Here is a 22,235-nt window from a genome sequence, read left to right on the forward strand (position 1 = left end):
TGATAGAAATTGGCCAAACGTCCCAATGCAGCCAAGGCCATCTTGATAAAGTCCCTTGGGACTCAGCGATGCTTTCCTGGACCAAGCAATCGTCACGTATTACCGTATTACTGTACACATCGTCGGCTGTGCCGATACTATTTCTTCTGCATCCTCAAAAAAACCCAAAACCCCAAAACCCGTTATCGGCACATCAATCCCCAAGTGTCAAAGTGGCTTTATCCTTAAGAACCAGGTTTTGATGACACCGTCTGCCGAGCCACGACACCACGAGACGCCACGTGGGACTCGTTCGGCTCCGTCGTCGCTCGCTATCACCACCGGTCACCTCAACGGTCCTATGAGTTGTGCTTGAGGTAGCACCAAAACACTCGTCACAGTGGACTCGCACGTCCAGAATGAACGGCTCATTCGAACATTGCAACCTGCTGGTTTCGACAGTCCTCGAACACATCGGTGTATCATTGGCGCAACACTGGTGTGGAAACACCGGTGTAATATTGGTGTAACACTGGCGTAACAATGGTGTAAAACGCCAGTGTAATATTGGTGTAACACCGGTGTAAAATACCGGTGTAATATTGGTGTAACACTGGCGTAACAATGGTGTAAAACATCAGTGTAATATTGGTGTAACACTGGCGTAACAATGGTGTAAAACATCAGTGTAATATTGGTGTAACACTGGCGTAACAATGGTGTAAAACATCAGTGTAATATTGGTGTAACACTGGCGTAACAATGGTGTAAAACATCAGTGTAATATTGGTGTAACACTGGCGTAACAATGGTGTAAAACACCAGTGTAATATTGGTGTAACACCGGTGTAAAACACCGGTGTAATATTGGTGTAACACCGGTGTAAAACACCAGTGTAATATTGGTGTAACACCGGTGTAAAATACCGGTGTAATATTGGTGTAACACTGGCGTAACAATGGTGTAAAACACCGGTGTAATATTGGTGTAACACCGGTGTAAAACACCGGTGTAATATTGGTGTAACAATGGTGTAAAACGCCGGTGTAATATTGGTGTAACAATGGTGTAAAACGCCGGTGTAATATTGGTGTAACAATGGTGTAAAACACCGGTGTAATATTGGTGTAACAATGGTGTAAAACGCCGGTGTAATATTGGTGTAACAATGGTGTAAAACACCGGTGTAATATTGGTGTAACAATGGTGTAAAACGCCGGTGTAATATTGGTGTAACACTGGCGTAACAATGGTGTAAAACACCGGTGTAATATTGGTGTAACAATGGTGTAAAACACCGGTGTAATATTGGTGTAACAATGGTGTAAAACGCCGGTGTAATATTGGTGTAACACTGGCGTAACAATGGTGTAAAACGCCGGTGTAATATTGGTGTAACACTGGCGTAACAATGGTGTAAAACACCGGTGTAATATTGGTGTAACAATGGTGTAAAACACCGGTGTAATATTGGTGTAACAATGGTGTAAAACGCCGGTGTAATATTGGTGTAACACTGGCGTAACAATGGTGTAAAACGCCGGTGTAATATTGGTGTAACACTGGCGTAACAATGGTGTAAAACACCGGTGTAATATTGGTGTAACACCGGTGTAAAACACCGGTGTAATATTGGTGTAACAATGGTGTAAAACACCGGTGTAATATTGGTGTAACAATGGTGTAAAACACCGGTGTAATATTGGTGTAACAATGGTGTAAAACACCAGTGTAATATTGGTGTAACAATGGTGTAAAACGCCAGTGTAATATTGGTGTAACAATGGTGTAAAACACCGGTGTAATATTGGTGTAACAATGGTGTAAAACACCGGTGTAATATTGGTGTAACAATGGTGTAAAACACCAGTGTAATATTGGTGTAACAATGGTGTAAAACACCGGTGTAATATTGGTGTAACAATGGTGTAAAACACCAGTGTAATATTGGTGTAACAATGGTGTAAAACACCGGTGTAATATTGGTGTAACAATGGTGTAAAACACCGGTGTAATATTGGTGTAACAATGGTGTAAAACACCGGTGTAATATTGGTGTAACAATGGTGTAAAACGCCGGTGTAATATTGGTGTAACAATGGTGTAAAACACCGGTGTAATATTGGTGTAACAATGGTGTAAAACGCCGGTGTAATATTGGTGTAACAATGGTGTAACACCGGTGTGTAACACTGGCGGAGGAGGACGAGGAATGACCACGCGAACGCTGCTTCCCGAAGCCCTCTCGCCGCGACTGGCAGACCTCGACATCACTTGCCGTCCAGCTCCTGAGCATATTTGACGGTCGCAAGGATATCAACGGCGTCGGGCAGAACGATTCTCGGAGGCGAATGGGAATTATCTTGAAAGCGTTTTGCGCAGACGCGATAAGAGGCGCGATGCGTAAGCACCCCCCCGTCACATCACACCCCCCTCGCGACGTTTCTGCCTAAGTCCCGTGCCGTAACACGGGCTTAACCCCCTTCACGATACCGCGTGAGCTGCCGCGCTCTTGACGTCACGTGCATTCCGTCGAATTTCTATTCCCTCTTTGCGTACGAATACGTAAGACGATCAGGAGCCACGGCGAGAGGGCAACTTCGGAAGAGGTTTCGTGGGAGTTCTGGGTTTTGGAGACCCGCAGCGATGTCCACCTGTTAACGCGTGTTCGCGTCGCCTTAAATACACCTCGTACTTTACACCATTGGAACCTCATTTGCCAGTAAAAAATATGATAATTGAGTTTTTACCCTTCTATCTGGCAACAAAACTGACACCTTTTTTACAAGGAGTCATGTTTGCATAGACCACAATACTTGCAGCCATAATGCAAACAAAAAACGTAACTCTGATAATATATGCAACTTCAAGGACAGTGCAGGTATTGTGGTCTATGCAAACACGACTCCTTGTAAAAAAAGGTGTCAGTTTTGTTACCAGATAGAAGGGTAAAAAACCAATTATCACACCTCGTACTATCAAGGCGAGTACTCTATGGCAATGCGTTGCTGTGTACGCGCATGCAGCCCTTTAGTCAGGTCCGTTGCGGGATGAGGGCCTCCGCACGCCGTGCGGGTCATGGGAGATATTTGGCCGTGCTTCGCCGCGCCGGTCAGCGCGGCTTGAAGGCCAACGACGCATCTCGTGTGTGGGGTCGGGGGGGATGAGACTCGCGTGATGCGATCTTCATTCTGCCACGCGTGCGTGCGCGTGTTTATCAACTTACTTCGGGGTTTCCATCAAGGCCGTAGCCATGGAGTCAACATTGGGGAGGACCACATCTTCCAGGGGGTCCGGGGGTGCCCCCCAGAAAAAAATCTAAATTTGAAAACGAATTTTCTGCCTAAAATATTTTAAAATTCACGAACACATGGGATGGACTTTATTATTATTTTTACAATAATGTCTAATAGTGTATTGTATTACATTGCTATATTTTTTCTTTTTTACCTTTTCTTTTTTCCTTGTATGTAATGGCAGAGATTAGGGATTGATAAAGTACAACCATAACCACAATCATATAAACATGAATCTATTTTATAGCGATATATTGGGGGGGGGGGACATTTTGAGCATATTTGAATATTAGGGGGGGATCTGTCCCCCCCAATATATATTATAATTACGGCCTTGGTTTCCACCGTGGTGCTTGGTCTAAAAAGTGCCAGGTGGAGGGGTTACCAGCCCCCCCCCCCCCCCCCTATGCAGGAGGCTCGTGAAGGACGCGACTGGGCAGTTGGAAGCAATCGCCATCCGACAACGGCGGGCAGAGGAGCGACGTTCACAACAACGAGCAGATCACCGGGTGGTTAACATGCAGCGGGGGGGGGCGAGGCCAAAAGGGTGGGCGACGGACGTGAAAGCGCTTGTGCGCAAGCGGCCAATTACTGCACACGCCAACACAATGGAGAGAGAGGGGGAGGGTCTGATACACATGATAGACAAAAGAACGAAAATGCCCATGTTTATACCAATGCTGGCTGAACAATGAAGAGAGTACTGTTAAAATAACTGGGGATGTTAACACTCGGTAAAGTACAGTAAAATAGTGCCTGTCAGATAAGATGGTCCAAAAAATTTGTGATTAAGTCTTTTTTGCGTGGTTGATAACATCTTTCCAATGGTTACTAAGTTTGTACCCATCATCACGGTTGAAATTATGTCTGTGTTTGTATATTTGTATGGCTTCGTGTACAAACCTTTGATGGTAGCCGGGAGGTTTGCAGAGAACCTTGGTCTCGGAAAAGACAATTTCATGAGAGCCCACCGAGTTGTAGCAATGATCGGCCACGGCAGAAGAATCAGTTCTGCCGTGTTTCAGATCTGACGTGCTCGCGGACACGATCAGAAACATGACGTTTCGTTTCTCCAATGTAGCAATCACCACAAATGCAACTCAATTTGTAGACTCCAGGATACTGTAAGTCAGGAACGACATCCTTCACAGATGGAATCAGATCACGGATTTTATGCACTGTACTGAATCGGACTTGGATCTTATGTTTGTTTAGAATTTTGGAGAGAATAAGGTTACTCCGATCTGAACTCGATAATTTAGACAAGACTCTCTTACAAACACATTTAATGTTAACACAAAAAATGTCACCTTCTGATTGGAACCACGTTGATAACATGACTTCTGCTTCTGCTGACTCACTGTCAGCCAAATGCAAAGCTAACCTGATTTCTAAATTCAACCTCCTATCTAAGAAGAAACCAGACCCACACATCGCAAAGCTGGATGTTAACAAGACCGTGATTAATCAGAGTAACATCCCAATTTCTGACACTCTAAAAATGGTACTGGCCAAAGGACTAAATTTCGCCGTCACCCCCAAATATATACCAGTAGAGGATATGATTTCCCAGATTGATGTAGCCCTCAGAGGCATAGTACACATCCATGCGGATGTAGCAAGAGCTGAAATAGCTACTATTCTTAAGAATGCTAAGAAACCCACTAGTAACATCAGCAAAAACGAACGCTCTGAACTCGCGGACCTAAAAAAGAGAGATGATATAGTCATCCTCTCGGCAGACAAGGGCAATGCCACGGTCATCATGGATAAAGATTCATACAACAACAAAATCCTGGACCTTCTTAATGATGGGAGTTACTCCAAAATTAAAAACGATCCCACTAAAAGCCTAACGACGAAAACCAACAGTATCATCACGAGTTCGACTTCCCTAATCGAACCAAGCAAACGTCCCTCTCTAAAACCATCGGCGGCAAGACCTCCCAGACTCTATGGTCTTCCCAAAATCCATAAGGAAGGCACCCCACTACGACCCATTGTGTCGACGATAAACTCTCCTACGTACAAACTAGCCCGTTTTCTATCAGATACTCTGCTCCCTTTCACAGGCAAGACCTCTTCAGCAGTACTCAACTCAACCCAATTAGTCTCTATGGTTAAGGACATGGTACTATCTCCTGATGAAATCCTCGTCAGCTTTGATGTAGTATTTTTGTTTACCAAAGTCCCAGTACCGGACACCCTAACAATAATTGAGGACTTAGTCCAACATGGATTGAATTCTGATGCACCTGCGCTGGTTAGGCATTGCCTCACCAACACCTATTTTACCTGGAATGGCACCTTCTACAAACAGAATGAGGGTACCCCTATGGGCTCCCCTTTGTCACCAGTTATAGCCAACATATTCATGGAAAAGTTTGAATCAGACGCCATCCAGACATCCACCCTGCGTCCTTCCCTGTGGAAGAGATATGTGGATGACACTTTCGTCATCTGGCCACATGGCCTCCCAGCATTGAACCACTTCTTGGACCACATCAATTCTAGACACCCATCCATCAGATTCACCATGGAAGTGGAGAAAGACGGTAAACTACCATTCTTGGATATTCTGTTTGAGAGGAGTCCTGACGGTTCCTTGGGACATTCTGTCTACAGAAAAGCCACCCACACAGACTCCTACTTGAAACCGGATTCCCACCACCACCCATCTCAAAAGAACTCTCTCATCAAAACGCTATACCACAAAGCACATGGCATTTCTGACAAACACCACCTGACCGGTGAATTAAGACATGTACATCGGGCCCTCAGGATGAACGGATACTCTGACCGTACTATCCGCCAAGCTGTCTCTCCCACCACACAGAAACAGCCACATGAAACTCCGACCAAAACCATCACGTTACCATACATAGCTGGCGTGACCAAAAAGATCTCCAAAATTCTAAACAAACATAAGATCCAAGTCCGATTCAGTACAGTGCATAAAATCCGTGATCTGATTCCATCTGTGAAGGATGTCGTTCCTGACTTACAGTATCCTGGAGTCTACAAATTGAGTTGCATTTGTGGTGATTGCTACATTGGAGAAACGAAACGTCATGTTTCTGATCGTGTCCGCGAGCACAAGTCAGATCTGAAACACGGCAGAACTGATTCTTCTGCCGTGGCCGATCATTGCTACAACTCGGTGGGCTCTCATGAAATTGTCTTTTCCGAGACCAAGGTTCTCTGCAAACCTCCCGGCTACCATCAAAGGTTTGTACACGAAGCCATACAAATATACAAACACAGACATAATTTCAACCGTGATGATGGGTACAAACTTAGTAACCATTGGAAAGATGTTATCAACCACGCAAAAAGACTTAATCACAAATTTTTTGGACCATCTTATCTGACAGGCACTATTTTACTGTACTTTACCGAGTGTTAACATCCCCAGTTATTTTAACAGTACTCTCTTCATTGTTCAGCCAGCATTGGTATAAACATGGGCATTTTCGTTCTTTTGTCTATCATGTGTATCAGACCCCCCCCCTCCCCCTCTCTCTCCATTGTGTTGGCGTGTGCAGTAATTGGCCGCTTGCGCTCAAGCGCTTTCACGTCCGTCGCCCACCCTTTTGGCCTCGCCCCCCCCCCCGCCCCCCCCTCCCTCCCGATACGTTCCATTCATTGGCTACCATAGTCTGATGAGCTCCCCCTAAGTTTGTACCCATCATCATTTTCGTTCTTTTGTCTATCATGTGTATTAGACCTCCCCTCCTCCTCTCTGCCCATTGTGTTGGCGGGTGCAGTGGCTGGCCGCTTGCACACAATCGCTCCATTGTGTTGGCGTGTGCAGTAATTGGCCGCTTGCGCACAAGCGCTTCCACGTCCATCGCCCACCCTTTTGGCCTCGCCCCCCCTCCCTCCCGATACGTTCCTTTCATTGGCTACCATAGTCTGATGAGCTCCCCCCTCCCTCTCCCTCCCCCCTCAACTCGCTTTTAAGGGATTACATCTTGAATCATTGCCTCACTTGATACAGCTAATCTGGCTGTGACGGTCCCACCTGATGACGGAGACTTGTGTTGCCTCCGAAACGTCGTGATTTTTGTTTTTATTTTATTTTACTTTCTACGTGACTTTACCGAAAAAACCTAAGAAGATCAACCCATGGCACCTGCTGGGTCTGTCCCTGACCTCCTGCCAGCGAGGCTTCCACACTTCACGTGGCCTCAAGGTGCACCTGGCCTGACACAGGCGCCGTGGGGACATCGCCACTTCGTGGCAAATGGCGGCGATCGTTGTTTATCAACTACAAACCGCGCTATGAGCCTGACAAGATGGGTTGTATGCACGGCCATGGCCAGTGCCGGTTTAAGCTAGTACGGGGCCTGTAGCATAAGTTATAAAGGGGCCATAAATAAAAAAAACACATAAATATTAAAAGACAATTTTTTTACTTGCATAGTAGAGCAATTATATTTTTTCATTTGCTATACAGCAAGATAATACGACAAATCGTTAACCTTAAACACCCAGTCGTTCATAACCGTTCAAGGCAGTATAGTACTATAGTAATAGAGCAAGTGCAGAACCACTGAACCGGAATTGATAGCTTGAAAGCATTTAACGCGGGGCCCATGAAAGTGCGGGGCCCGTGGCACGTGTAGCTACTTGTGCTACTGGGATCATCAGGCACCGACCATAGCTAGCATCAGTGGCGAGTGATAACTTAACCAATCCCCCCCCCCCCCTTGCCCACCGCTTCACCAACCCAAACTTACCAGCTTATGGTGAAGTATGGTCAAACAATTGCCGTGACCAACGTGGTGTGGCAAGGCCTTCGTCCAGCAGTGGATTGACAATGGCAAAAAAGAATTATGAATTGTTAATACACGTGCGCACATTATATAAATACACCTACTAACTAAAACACGTGTGCGTTTACAGTGTTTCTAAAGAGTCTTTCGGGCTGTGAGGCAAGCGAAGGCGGCATATTAGCAGAGAAAACAAATACGTATAATATGTGTATATAGTTAAATTGATTTAAGTAAATATATTTGTCAGCTATGATGTATGGACTTGAAGCGTGGTGGTTGACAAAACGGAACGCGCGCTTTTAAAACTGCGCAGACGGACACGGAAAGTCAGCATCACGCTCGCTATAACTCAGGACATCTGTCAAAAAGAGCTTCATAGCTCATCGGATTCCTCCAGTATAAATACAGATTCGTATTCAACTCGGAGAGAAGGCGACATTGATTTGTATGAAAAATATGAACAGGTTTTACCCTTAATGGCAATAAAATCGGTGTAAAGATGTTCAAACACCAAATAGTTAACTTTTGCAAGGTACATCTTAACACATATTTCATTGCCAGAAAGAGTAAAACCTATTCTTATTTTTTATGCTTTGATACTGTCAAAAAAGGTCCCCTAAACATTGATTTGGCTCCAGGAACCTGCGCTGTGAATACACCTCCTGTTAGCATGGTTGGCTACGTACGCTGCGAAATAAGTTTAAAATACAGAACATACGTAATTTGGCAACGGGCCCTTCTGTGCAGCTGCACCGCCTGCACACTCGACCGCCACACCCCTGGTGCCGATCGTGCAACGTATCGAAGCCGTGCCGGAGTTGGCTTGTGTTGACCATGCCGATGGAATTACGTACCCCCAGAAAGCCGCCGGGGTACCGATGAGATGTGTAAAAACACGGTTTACACAAATTTCATGTGGAGAGACAGATATATGACGGAAATATTGTCTGCTTATCTATCGTGTTATTTATATTCTCCACAACGACGATTATTATTATTATTATTATTTTGAGTTACACGCTTCACTATAAAGGGATGCCTGCTGAAAAATAGTGACCATTTCAGGCCCTTTGGACATTTTCAAGACATAAATCCTGATGTTTAAAAATTACCGATGATCACGTAAACCTGAATATGCTAAATCTCGTCACGTGTTGGGAGATAGGCAGGGTTTGAGCCTGGATAGTCGTTGATTGTGCGACCACCATGCACAAACAGGTTGTCATCGGGCACTTTGGGCTATGTTGTGGGCAACAGAGATGGCAGCAAGATCAGTTTGTTGCCCTGTACCTCTATGCTCCCCCAACCCACCACATTACCGAGCCGCACTGAGCAGCGTGGTGATGCGGCCAAAAAAACCCCCGTGACCTGCACAGAGGCGTGGGCAGGCCCTCATCCAGCAGTGGATTGACAACAGGGCTGTACCTGCACATATAGGATGCGTTACATAGTGTTAAAGTCATCGTGTCAAACATGTTTAACGCCCTCCAATGTCTTTGCTCGGCTAAGCACACGGGGTGCGTAGCAGTGTTCCTGTTAAAGTAAAGGCGATGTTTTCACAACTGCCGCGATCAGTTGCTTTCGACTTGCGGTTGCAAGCCAGCCGCAAGTTGGCACGCGGACGTCGCTGCAACCAGTTGCGCGATGACTTTGACGGCGAATTGGTTGCTCAGCTGATCGCTCAGCTGTGGACCCGACTTAAGCGCAGTGGGGGCCGGTGTCAGGACGCATCAGGTTATTTAATTTACTTTAACACCGGCATTAAAACAATGTTTATGATTTTACCGCATTATTAATATTTTGTTCTTCTTCCTGTGAGGGTCACCTGGAATCCGTTATTTTAAAAAAGTCGACCAAGAACCCTGAATGTGTGTATATGTTGAACTTCTTTTGCACCGTACGTAGCCAACGACGCTGATTGGAGGTGCGGGGGAAGGATGACTAAACTAAACACAAAAAGCGGTTTTGAGACCACAAAAAAGTCTGAAATTTATTTCAAAAGATAATTCACGGTACACATTAACGTTAATGGAGGTCAGATTGAACATCTGCTAACATACTCTTTGGTTCTTTCGGTAAAGTCACGTAGGTAGAAAATAAAATAAATTACGACGTTTCGATCGCAACGCAAGCGGTCGACCGACTATTATTGATAATTTTCACATTCTTCATTTGTTCATCATTTTGATACCGGTAAGAAGGTCCCACAGAGACAATGAAGTGTTGTTCGTTTCACTTGAGGGCTCTAACCCCCAGCCACCGCCGAGTGAGAGATAAACCCGCTGGCGATGTGTGACGTCGGTTTGCAGGTATGCTGGAGATATTCGCCCTCTCGCCGGGCATCGTGGTCATCAGGGGAACCTACAGCAATCGATTCCTGGCCATGAACTACAAGGGGAAAATCTACGCCTCTGTAAGGTCTCGTCCATACGCACACACAAAGACAAAGATCCCCCGTATAGCCTGAACAGACTGCTGCGGCAAGTGCTGTTTGCGAGCAGCACCTGTGAAGGCCGGCACGTCACATGAGTGGGTGGGTGGAAAATACCATACCCGGCCGCCTTTGTCTTCCCAGTGCCGATGTTTACACACCACACCATGTACTAATTTTAGGCTGAGTCGACCTAGGGGAGGCCCAGAACCGGTTAAGATCATTGTCACTGGCGTTGGCCGTGAACGGGAATCGAACTTGGATGACCTGGTTCGTAGTACAGCGTGCTAACCGTGGCAAAGACAAAGATCCCCCATATAGCCTTAACAGATATGCTGCAAGTGCTGTTAGCGACCACTTACGAAGGCCGGAAGGGCACACGAGGGGGTGTGTGGCCAGCACCACGTCCGGCCGCCTTTGTCTTCCCAGTAGCGATGTTTTCACACCGCCCCAGGTACTCATTTGAGGCTGAGTCGACCAAGGGGGATCCAGGAACCGGTTCAAAAAATCGACACTGGTGTTGGCGGTGAGCGGGAATCGAACTCGGGTCACCGGGTTTCGTAGCGCAGTGCGCTAACCGCTACACTGCCGCACACAAAAGTGGCGATCACGGTGCCACTTTTGTGCCCTAAGCACGGCGCGAAAGAAGTTCACCGTGCATACGTCCATAGTGTGAGTGGTGTTCAAACAGCAAATACATAGCTTTTTCAAAAAAAAGTTCGTGGTATAATTGTTTTATATATATAACGATAGATGCCATGTAACGATTCGTTGATTTTTCAGTTCCAACTTTCTTCTGATTCTTATGATTGCAGCCATATCGAATGGTGCGGCCAAGAATCTATTATTACAATGTATGAAAATCATACAATTTATACGTTAATCTGCCACAAGACTCAGAGAAGGTTTCCTGAGTTAATAACGGCATTTACTTGATTATTTTAATCTGGCCTAGACCCATGAAATATTTGGAAAGTTGACTCGTCTTGTAGCTGTACAAGCCACAACATGTGTTTAATTTTGAACACCAAACTCTGTCGTGACGCAATTACTCTGCCCCTACAACAATGCCACACAATTTATTTGAATCACCACTCTGATGATTTTAAATTCATAGTGTTGCTTCTGCTGATATCAATGCGTATTCTCCATCTGTTGTTGCTGCTACTAATACATCCGTTACTCCTGCTGATTACACTGCGATTGATACTATTGCCGCTTCTGATTATGCTGCTACTGGTGCCATTGGTACTCCTGCTGCTGTTGACACCACGACTGCTGCTACTTCTGCTCTCGCTGCGCTGACACCACTTTGCCCGCAACCGTTGCCACCGCCGCTGCTGCCGCTCCTTCCACCCGACTCGCCGCTAATCCTCGTCCATGCCCCCTCCGTGCGACCAAGGCAAAGTTCAACAACGAGTGCAGGTTCCGCGAGACCTACCAGGAGAACAGCTACAACACATACTCCTCGGCCGCACACCCTATCGCACCAGCCCCGCCCGCCAGCGCCTGGTACCTGGCCCTGAACAAGCGCGGCCTCCTGCGGCGCGGCAACAGCCCCCGTCTGGGGCCCAACCACGTGTCCACGCACTTCTTGCCGCTCTTCAGCGGCGCGACGGACGATTCCGCTCGTGCCTCCGACGCCGCGGCCGTCGCCGGCGATAAGACGTTTCGCTTCGTCGGCAAGAAGGCGCCGGCATCTGTGGCCGTGCCCAAGCAGACGACGGCTCGATCGGCGCCGCCGGCCGTCAAGGTGCAAAGGAAGGCCGCGGAGAGCGCACCGAGGTACTGGCCCAAATTTCGCTTTGGGTGACGTCGCGAGAGAACGACAAGAAAAGAGATGACCGTGTTTAGGAGGCCATTGCAGCTGCTGGTGTCGAAATGCGGCCGGGTGCCGCTGCAGCTGATGGAGCGCTCGACTCGCAAGCGGGTGGGATGTGAGCTCGGATCCCGGCCGGGGAGGCCGACTCAACCATTCATCGTAATCAATGCAGGGTTGAGAAAATACGTACCGCTGTTATCAAGCCAACGGTGCTTGAACTTATGGCCCTGGCCATAGAAATGTGGAGTTTCCACCACTGACCCGGGGCTGTTGATGCAGGTGTGGACATTCTGACCCGGACTTTTACCGAAATTCGGTTGGTCGTTGAAGAGAGGGCCGTCACTGACTCATATTATTTGTTGGAAGCTCAAGTTGTATTCTACACAACAGTCACTGCATTTAAGGGCAGCAGTGGTATAACAATTTCCTGGTTGTTCCAAATGTTCACGAGATTGTGGTTTGATATTCCTAGCATACGCTGAGAAATAATTGCACAACGTTGTCCAATTTGGTGAGCCAAAAGTGCAAACAGTTACTTATGTTGAGCCAATAGACTGCAAGAAAAATGTAATTAAAATTGAAAACCCTTGCTCAGGTGTGGACACGCACGCACACACACACACACGTCTTCAACAAGTTTACAGCCGCAACAAAAGTGGAAATTATCAGCCTGAGATTTCAGTTGAGGACGGAATTGCCTCTGATGGTGACTTCTGTGATTGTCTCTGAGAAATTCACTCACCGCGTGGAGCAATAATTAATTATACAATATCAATGTGATTGGACAATGAAGTCTCTATCACCAGTGCCTGTGTGCAGAGTCGGAACTCAGGAATTGGGCCTTCATTAAGACTGCATTGCTGCACAGCTATAAGATGCCTGGCTGAAATAATTTAAGTCCAAGGCTAGCAATTTCCATTTGTGCTGTACTTCTGCTGTGTTTGAAAACTATCTCTTTTTTGTTTAATATTTAAAAACCTAATTTTTTTTTTATGAATGGTCTCCAACAAGGAGGTTGACAAATGTTCTGCTTCAGCTGTCCATTTATCCGTAAATAGGGTGGCACGACAGCACCTATAAAGATGATCCAATGTGAGAAACATTTAGTATAAAGTTGTGTTGCTAGCCATGAATTTTCCCGATTAAAAACCGGCCCCATTTGATACAGCACAAAATATGCAAATATTTTTTGCACGAGACCGATTGCCGTCGGCTGTCTTATTGCAAATTAAATACTTTTGAAGATAAACACACGTCGGAAAACTTTAGATTGTCCATGCGCATCCACGATTATTCCATAAATTGTTTAACTTCAAACTATCTCATTGAATGTTACCGGCTCGGTCACATCAATTATTGGCACGAATTGAGAGGCAACGTTTTCTTTCCGTTTGAAAAGAAGTCCATTGCTCTGAGCCTAGTCTCAAAACGGTGTTAGACCAGAGGACGCCAATAGGCTAAAAGGCGTCCTCTGGTCTAACACCGTTTTGAGACTAGTCTCAAAAGAAATCTGTCTCTCGTGTGGACAAATCAGTTTAAAAAACAATGCATATATTATCACAGTATGTTTTTTGTTTGACTTTTGACCACAAGGTTTCAGTTTGGTGTTTTAACATCTTAACATCTGTTTGTTGCCAGAAAAAAGGGGATAACCTATTCTCATATTTTGGTACTGGCAAAGGAGGCCCCATGACGTCTCTATCTTGTTTGCAACTCTTTTAAACCTTTCACCAAAGTCTGGATTTTAACTTAAAGGTCACCTTATCTGCAATATACACCGTTAGACATTCCACAGATGTGTGTCTGTCTATTGATAGCAGTTGTGTATCTTGTCAACTGGGTTATCCTTAACCACCGTCAGCCATTATCTATCCACTGCTGAACGAAGGACTCCTCACACTACGAATCACCACGCTCCTGTGCATGAGCTAGGCTCATCGCTCCACCACCATTGTGAGCCTGTTGCAGAGTATTTGGCTGCTATCAATGCCCACGTGACAAGCCACTTCGTCGAGCTGGCATTTGTGGCCAGGTCGCTTCTGAAAAAGAGCGATTTAGCTCAGTGGGCCTCACCTGGTAAAATAAAACTAGTTTAGTTCAGTGGCTCGCCCACTTTGTTGCAACACGTGACCTCCAATTCCCACTGGGCGTGGCCACGTGGCCGCGCGTAACCCACTTTGTCAGCGTCTCCCTCGGTGTTCACTCTCAGCGGATTATATTTTGTTTAGGCCACCGAACCCTACGGCCTTGACACCGACGTCACGGGCCGCCGAAATGACGCACGCTGGAGGCAAAACACGGAGCGAGTGGCGGCCTTAACGAATGCAGGGGACCAGCGGGTAACAAGTGGAGATGCCTGAAAGGCTGGGGAGAGCTACTCGAACGGGGATGACGATGTAAACAGCCAAGGCTGGGCATGGAATCGGCAGCTGAAAGGCTGTGCTCGGGACAACCACTGAGCTTATTTGTCTTTGTATATCAGCCGTATTTTACAAGGGCGGGCTGTCAAAATGATTTGATAACGGGGGTTACCAATCGTGTTCTGAAACGTGTGCAAATTCAATATTGTTTGTTGGGTGTGAAGGGGAATTACAAGCAATGCTTGATCTTCTAGACCATCGACCTTTTTGAAGGTCGTTAATGTCAAGACACAGCCTTCGTTGAATATGAGATATCCGTGTACATGTGCAGCCCCATTTTTTTCTTCTTCAAAGAAGTCGGTACGACCCTTGAGTGAGCACCCTGTTCTCAAAATGTTTTGACTACGCGTGTGCAGGATTTTTAAAGGACAATCACTCACGCGGTGTTGTGCGCCGCTAATGACGAGCCGCCTTTGACATTTTTTCGGCGATGGAATTAAACACCTACATGCTCCTTACACACCCGAGTTGTTTTTTTGTGTTTTTTGAAGCTGTCTGTGGCATATTCCCCCCGAGTATGTTCGGAGCAGAGTACAGCTTCGGTGTTTAAGGTCAAGCGAAGTGTGGGAACTTAGATTTTAAAAGATGACATCGATGGTGTGGAATTTGTTTTGCTCCCAAATTCATGTATTTTTTTGTTTGTTTTATTTACATCTAAAGCAAAAGTGCACACGGAGACATCAATAGTGCACGCATTCCAAGCTTTGATAACCATCTCAAGATTTCAGAGCAATCCACGTTTTGGAGAATGAGACCACGTACCCCTCACCAACAGACAATGCGATGTGGTTTGGCCATTATATCAGTGGGCAATTCTTGTGAATACCATTCACACGAAATACATTTTACAAAAAAAACACATCTCGAAGATCAAGATTTATTCAACCTGCGCCTCCGATTGGCACAATTGGCTACGTACGGTGCGAAAGAAGTTCAACATACAAACAATATTTTTTCGACAATTATTTTTCCAAGTAAGCTAAGGTAATGGCGCACCCCTGCAATGTCTTGCTCACGCCAATGCTGCAAGAAGGGCCTCCGCAAAAGGGAGCTCTAGAGATCCCTTCTAGAGTCCATTTGGCCTACTCTTCCACACTGGTCAGACGTTTTGAAAGAGGCGGGATTACCCACACTTTACCCCACCGCACTCGACCGCGGCGTGCCCATTCGCACGAGTAGACATTCGATGCGAGTTGAAATGTCCACGAAGTTGTTTTTCACAGCTGTCCAGCCCAGGCTGGGTGGACAGAGGTGGGGAATTTAAGACGCTTGCCCGCTGTTGCAATTGACGCTCCAGGAGATCGAGCCGACGACGTCTGTCTGGAACGCAGGTTCTGGTGTAGTAATCGTGACATTAGTGGCAGCAGTTACAAAAAAATTAAAATATAGCCTTTAATTCCCAGAGCTGGAATATTACAAATTAAGTGATGTTTGTTATTAGGAATGTTGATTGCACTGTTTAAAACCCAGCCATGCCGCTGCTGCTGCTGCTGATGATGGAATGGGTTGCCCTGTAAAAGAAAAGATTCAGGTCCCCGACTGCTCTGGGCAGAGAGGCGGGAGGCCATGGGTGAGGGAGCACATGAAGCGTGGTTGTCAACCCCGGGCGCAGGTTGGAAAATATTTGTTTAAGCGGTTACTCCGACCGACCGTAAGAATAAAATTAGTCTGAAATTGATCTCACAGCCCGCCCCCCCCCCTCCTGAACCCGAAGCATTTATGTAGAAGCTGATATTTCCATTGTGACCCATGATGTGGCCTTGCTTCAGACATACACGCAACCGCACACATATGGGTTGCAAAGACTAAGGTACGCAACAAATATTAATATTATTGTTGTCCCCGGATTATGATGCACTTTTTTGACTCATGTATTTAAAAACAAAAGTTGAGACTGCATTATATAATTTGTTAACTGTGTGTGTGTTATCAAATTTGTTTAGCTTTATTGACGCGGGGCACAAGTTTTTGGGTGAGACTCATTTTTCGGAGTTTCTTATATACCAGAGAATACGATACATAACAGCATGATGATGATAATCAATATATCAAACACGACTTAGCATAATTATGATGATAATCGTCATCATCATACACGTGCTAAGTAATGCCTGGCAGCAGTTTGGCTCGTGAAGATCACCAATATGAATGATAGCCATGTAAATTATGTTGCACTTCGCATTTCAGTTAAATCTATGGCTGAATTATTTAAACGACAGCAAATTGCAATTCAATGATGTGCACAGGAAATACATATACAACAAACAAAACGATTAGAATCATTAGGGAACAGCCAGTGTGAAACATTTGAGTCTTTCTTGGCAACGTTTTAGCCATGGCTCACCACGGAAAGAGGAAGAGAGTCAAGGATATGATGCACGAACAATGAACGGTAAATGCAAAATAGAAGATTAAGAAAGGATGGAAAAAGAACGATGGAAATGGGGACATAGGGTCAGGAGGAAAGAGGATCGAGAGGAAGAGGCTGCGTCAGGGCCTCGACGCTGCTGCATGGATGAGCAGCGTTTGTTTTCACAGTGGGCGGCGTGGAGAAAGGATTCAAAGTGGGAGTGGCTACAAAGAAGTCACGTGATTTGCAGGAGGTTTGAGTTGATGTAGAGCAGTGGTTCTTATTCCTGGGGTGAAGGTACCTCTCGGGGGTGCGAGATGCCCTTTCTGGGGATGCGAGACATGGCTACATTATTTTTAGAAGGTAAATCATCGAAACACAAATTAAGCGCGGGCACGGAATTACAACTACTTTGTTTCATCAAAGCAATGTCTTTAGTCGCATTATACATTTTTTTAAGATTGAGAACCAAAGGGATGTGAGGATGCAGTCAAGGTTAAGAACCACTGGTTAAGATGTGTAGATGAATGTCTTATGGGCAGCAACATTCGTGGACGTCCTGAAGCGAGCAAGCAGTGAGTACTAAAGTCTCAGTGCAGAGCAGACACAACAACACAGACGCTTACCCCAAATATGACTAGGTTCAACAAAAACCAACAACTTCATACATCCTTTTAGTTGTAGCGTTCTCGAGGGTCTGGTGTGGATTTGAACTCTTGCTCTATTTGCGGGGGGCGGGAATTAAAAAGTACCGGGACAGGGATTAGTACAAATGCATGAGGGAGCTGAGATGATGTTCTGTGAGGTTCGAGACAATTCGGAGACTTGCTAATAACAGACCGCCCTCAGGGCCGGATCAAGGTTCTCGTAGGCCCCTTAGGCACTTCTGTTTCGTAGTGGGTACTGCTGCTGCCCCATGTTACTAAGCCAATTGAGAATAAGTTTGTGCGAAAAACACCATTTGAAGATGCTACTGCTAATTTTTCAATGAAAAAAATCTGGGTGTTAATTTCTCTCACCTTGTGAAAAAAAAAACGATTGACGTTGACATGACTCTACCTCTGTGTATCTACACCGTGCCTATCCTTGCTATTACTACTATAATGAGCCAAGAATGTATGTTTGTGTGTAACGCGCGTGACGTCTATTAACATGCCCCACCCCCGTCATTAATATTCATGAGCGGGTGGATTTTTACTCTCACGCAGAAGAAGGTCGAGCGGAAATAAAAACAATTCTCGCAAATTCTCTTTAAGTTTCACGTTTCTTTATTGAAAGCGAATCTAATAAATAATTCTACGCAGCAACAAAGTGGATTTGGTGTCTTTATTTATTTCTTCAGCACTTGAGACAAAAGGTAAGTCGAATTTATGCTTCTACATTATGGTAAAATAGACATTAATCGGTGATTTTACAGATATTGTATCGAATTCCAATTTATTTCAACCCCAGCGACCGAAAGCAGAAGAGAATAAAGTATCAGAGCAGTGAATTTCAACAAATTGAAGGTCAGTTATATACAGTGCTACAGTGACATGAAGTGAGGTGTTTTATGACGTAGTTTTGTGCAAGAATCACTTCCATTAATACAATGCCACAGTGAAATGCAGTGAAGTATTTGATTACTTCGTTTTGTGCCAGATTCACTGACATTAAATTGACACAAGATACAATTATACTCTTCTCAATGTTTTCGTAAATATTACAGCTTCCGTCCTAGGACGGGCAAACAAGCTAGTACACCTTCTTGGTTCTTTCGGTAAAGTCACGAAAAATGGAAATAATAAAATAATAAAAATAAACCAATTAAATAATTCTCACGACGTTTCGGCCACAACGCAAGCAGCCGTCCTCTACCTGAGGACGGCTGCTTGCGTTGTGGCCGAAACGTCGTGAGAATTATTTAATTATGTTTAATTATTATTTTATTATTTCCATTCTACGTGACTTTACCGAAAGAACCAAGAAGATGCATCCCTGCAGTCACGAAAGCTTTAAATCGAAAGCTAGTACACACACATATTTATTCAAGAAGATATCTTGCTTACATTTTTTTTATCATTCACACGAACAAAAACATGGTCAAGTGAGTGAGCGGGTGAGGGAGTAGGCCCAATAGGCACAGTCCCTACTGTTTTAGATTTGAAGCTTTCGTGACTGCAAGGATTGATACTCTTAGTTCTTTCGATAAAGTCACGTAGGTAAAAAATGAAATTAAAATTAATAAAAATAAAACAATAAAATCACGACGTTTCGGAGGCAACACAAGTCTCCGTCATCAGGTGGGACCGTCACAGCCAGATTTGCTGCATCAAGTGAGGCAAGGATTCAAGATGCAAGCCCTTAAATGCAAGTTGAGGGGGGAAGAGAGGGGGGGGGTAGCTTATCAGAATGTGGACTTTACCGAAAGAACCAAGAGTATGAGTCCCTACTGTGCCTAATGGATAATGCGGCCCTGGCCGCCCTGAAACCAGAGCCCGGGGAGAGGCTGCGGAGGATTTTGTTTGTCCAGTGAATTTCAGTCGTCGAGCCGTTTCAGCATCCAACGAGTCTTGTCAGTCACTCCCGCACCAAAAATACCCGAACCACTGAGCCGTCTGTCAACACACGGCCTCTACTCTTACCTCGGATTAGCGCATCGTCCTCCTGGATCTGTTTTAGTTTTTTAATGTCCTGTAAAACTAACATACGGTATTCACAAATGGTCGGTGTACGTGGAGTATCGGGTGGGGGAGAGTAGGTGGTGAAAGGTCACGTGCTATTAAATCGTGTTCGTCCAACGCATGGACAATGTTGTGCGTTTGCCAAGACTCAGAGTTTGTGACGCACCGTCTCTGCAAGCAATGATGCTTGCCACGGTCGCTATTTTTAAGTCAACTCTTGAGATGAAGTCTAACTCGCAGGCTTTCGCGACACACGCTACTCCAGAATGATGTATATTATTACTTGCAAGTGGGTATTTTTAAAATATATATATTAGTGGTGGAGCGGTGTTGTTAGCACTACGCAATAGATCGATTACCTGAGTTTGATTCCTGGCCACTGCGAACATCAGTGGTGTGTAATATCTGAACCGATTCTGGTCTTTCCCCCCTGGCTTATTCTCATAACTGCACTGAGCAGTGTGTGTGGTGAAGTATGGTCAAACACACCTCTGCAACTGACACGGAATTTGGAAGGCCTTCATTCAGCAGTGAATCGACAAATGGCTGTAAGTTGCAATTATCATAAACACGTTGGCATACACATGCTGCATGTAACACGTGTTCACACCTTGACATTGCAATTGTTGGTGTCAATTTATATTTTCACCTGAATGGTCTGATCCAAGTGTGGTAGTGTAACATTTTGGAAGAAAAGAGTTATGTTCTTTGGGTCTTTCGGTAAAGTCACGTGGATAGAAGAAGAAAAAATAATAACAATAAAGTAATAAAACAATAAAAGAAAAAAAGAAAATAAAGTGAATAAAAAATAATAATAAATATCACGACGTTTCGATCGCAACACAAGCAATCGTCATCATGAGAAAAAAGAGGGGGGAAGCTGCTGAGGCAGGCTGTTTTAAAGGTTTGAAATGGGTGTAGCCCAACGGTCAGAAGCGAAGTGGGCGGGGCTAGTTATGTTAAAGTGAGAAATTAGCATGTCAATGTAAGATCGGAAAGCTACACCCACGACGAGCGCGCGGAGGTGGCCATTATATTGTGAGAGATTAGCATGTCAATGTAAGATCGCAGAGCCACTGCCACATCGAGCACACGAGCGAAGGTGGCTGTGTTAGTGTGAGACATTTAACCTGTTAATGTAAAATCGGAGAGTCGAAAATAACTGCTAACATCGGAAGGTAGGATGGAAACATCACAGCCAGTTATGACTTAAACTGGTTAATAATATTCTCCTGATGACGATTGCTTGTGTTGCGATTGAAACGTCGTGATATTTTTAATATTTTTTTATTCACTTTATTTTCATTATTTTTTTATTTTATTGTTATTATTTTTTCTATCCACTTGACTTTACCGAAAGACCCAAAGAATATGAATTCCTGCAGTCACGAAAGCTTTAAGTCAAAAGAGTTATGCTATACACGTTTGACAGCAGGAAGAATAATTAATTAATATAACATCAAATAGCAGTTGTTGAAAATTCCATTTGGGATCCTTTACGTACAGTAATTCATATCTGATGTCTTTTTTAATTATTGCAAGATTCCTCAAGGATTGTTTCACAGCTGTTACAAAATTTGCTTCAGGATTCCTCCAGGAGTTGCTTCAATTGCACACACGGCCCGATGTGTTTATTACCATGAGGCAATGAATAGGGGGGGGGGATGCGATGCAGTGGTACAAATGTTTTAATGTGATTCTCCAGTACATTTCTTTATACAAAATCAACATCGGCCGTATGAATGTTGAACGTTTTTCGAACTGTACGTAGCCAACCGCGTTAATCGGAGGTGCGGGGGTAGGACAACAAACTCAACACAAAAAGTGACTTGTCAATCTAGATTTAAAAGTACATCGCTCCAATTGCTTTCTAATATCGGAAGGAAGAGCATTCCAGACGGCTGCAGAAGTGCATCTAAAGATACGTTGGCATGCCAAAAGAGGCCATGCTCAATACACGACTGAATGAAGGGCGCCTGAAAACTACTGCCTATTTCCCACGATCGCAACAAGTCAGCCAGCACTTGCACGCGAGCTGATGTCGTCGCTCCATCGACATTCTCCACCGATGTCCATCATGCCCGTCTAGTGTACGCATCCCACCCCAAACCCCACTCACCTCTCTGCACAGTTCGAACGGTGCCCTTTGACCTGCGCGTGTTCCCTAACGTGGCACGGATGTTGATCAGACCCGGCTAAACGATCGGAGCAAGTGTTGTCAGCAAGCGCCGATTAAGACCGACACGCGTGGTCGACACGACGATGTGCCTGGTCAACCCATACCTCCCCAGTGCCGACAATTGACCACACTGCAAGTGCACGCTTATTTTAGGCCAAGTCGACTTAGTGGAGGGTCAGGCCAGATTTAGATGCCGCTTATGACAGGCAAGGGTGGAGCAGTGCCACGGTGGTTCACGCACTGTGCCACCCAGCACGGTGACCTGGGTTCGATTCCAGGCCGCAGCTAACATCTGTGATACCTGAACCAGTTGTGA

At 45.2% G+C, this 22,235-nt stretch overlaps 1 protein-coding gene across 1 annotated transcript in view; it reads left to right on the forward strand.

The window, feature by feature from the left end:
* LOC144732153 (fibroblast growth factor 5-like) overlaps positions 1-12,395 on the forward strand; it is a 31,329-nt gene extending 18,934 nt beyond the window's left edge. Inside the window, exons 2-3 of the mRNA XM_078613481.1 lie at positions 10,364-10,467; positions 11,888-12,395. Coding sequence (XP_078469607.1) covers positions 10,364-10,467; positions 11,888-12,298 — 515 coding nt within the window. The 3' untranslated portion in view covers positions 12,299-12,395. The remainder of the gene's footprint in view (positions 1-10,363; positions 10,468-11,887) is intronic.
* Positions 12,396-22,235: the final 9,840 nt, after the last annotated feature.

The sequence above is a fragment of the Lampetra planeri genome, chromosome 41, assembly GCF_965212315.1.
Source record: "Lampetra planeri chromosome 41, kcLamPlan1.2.h2, whole genome shotgun sequence".
NCBI classification, from domain to species: domain Eukaryota; kingdom Metazoa; phylum Chordata; class Hyperoartia; order Petromyzontiformes; family Petromyzontidae; genus Lampetra; species Lampetra planeri.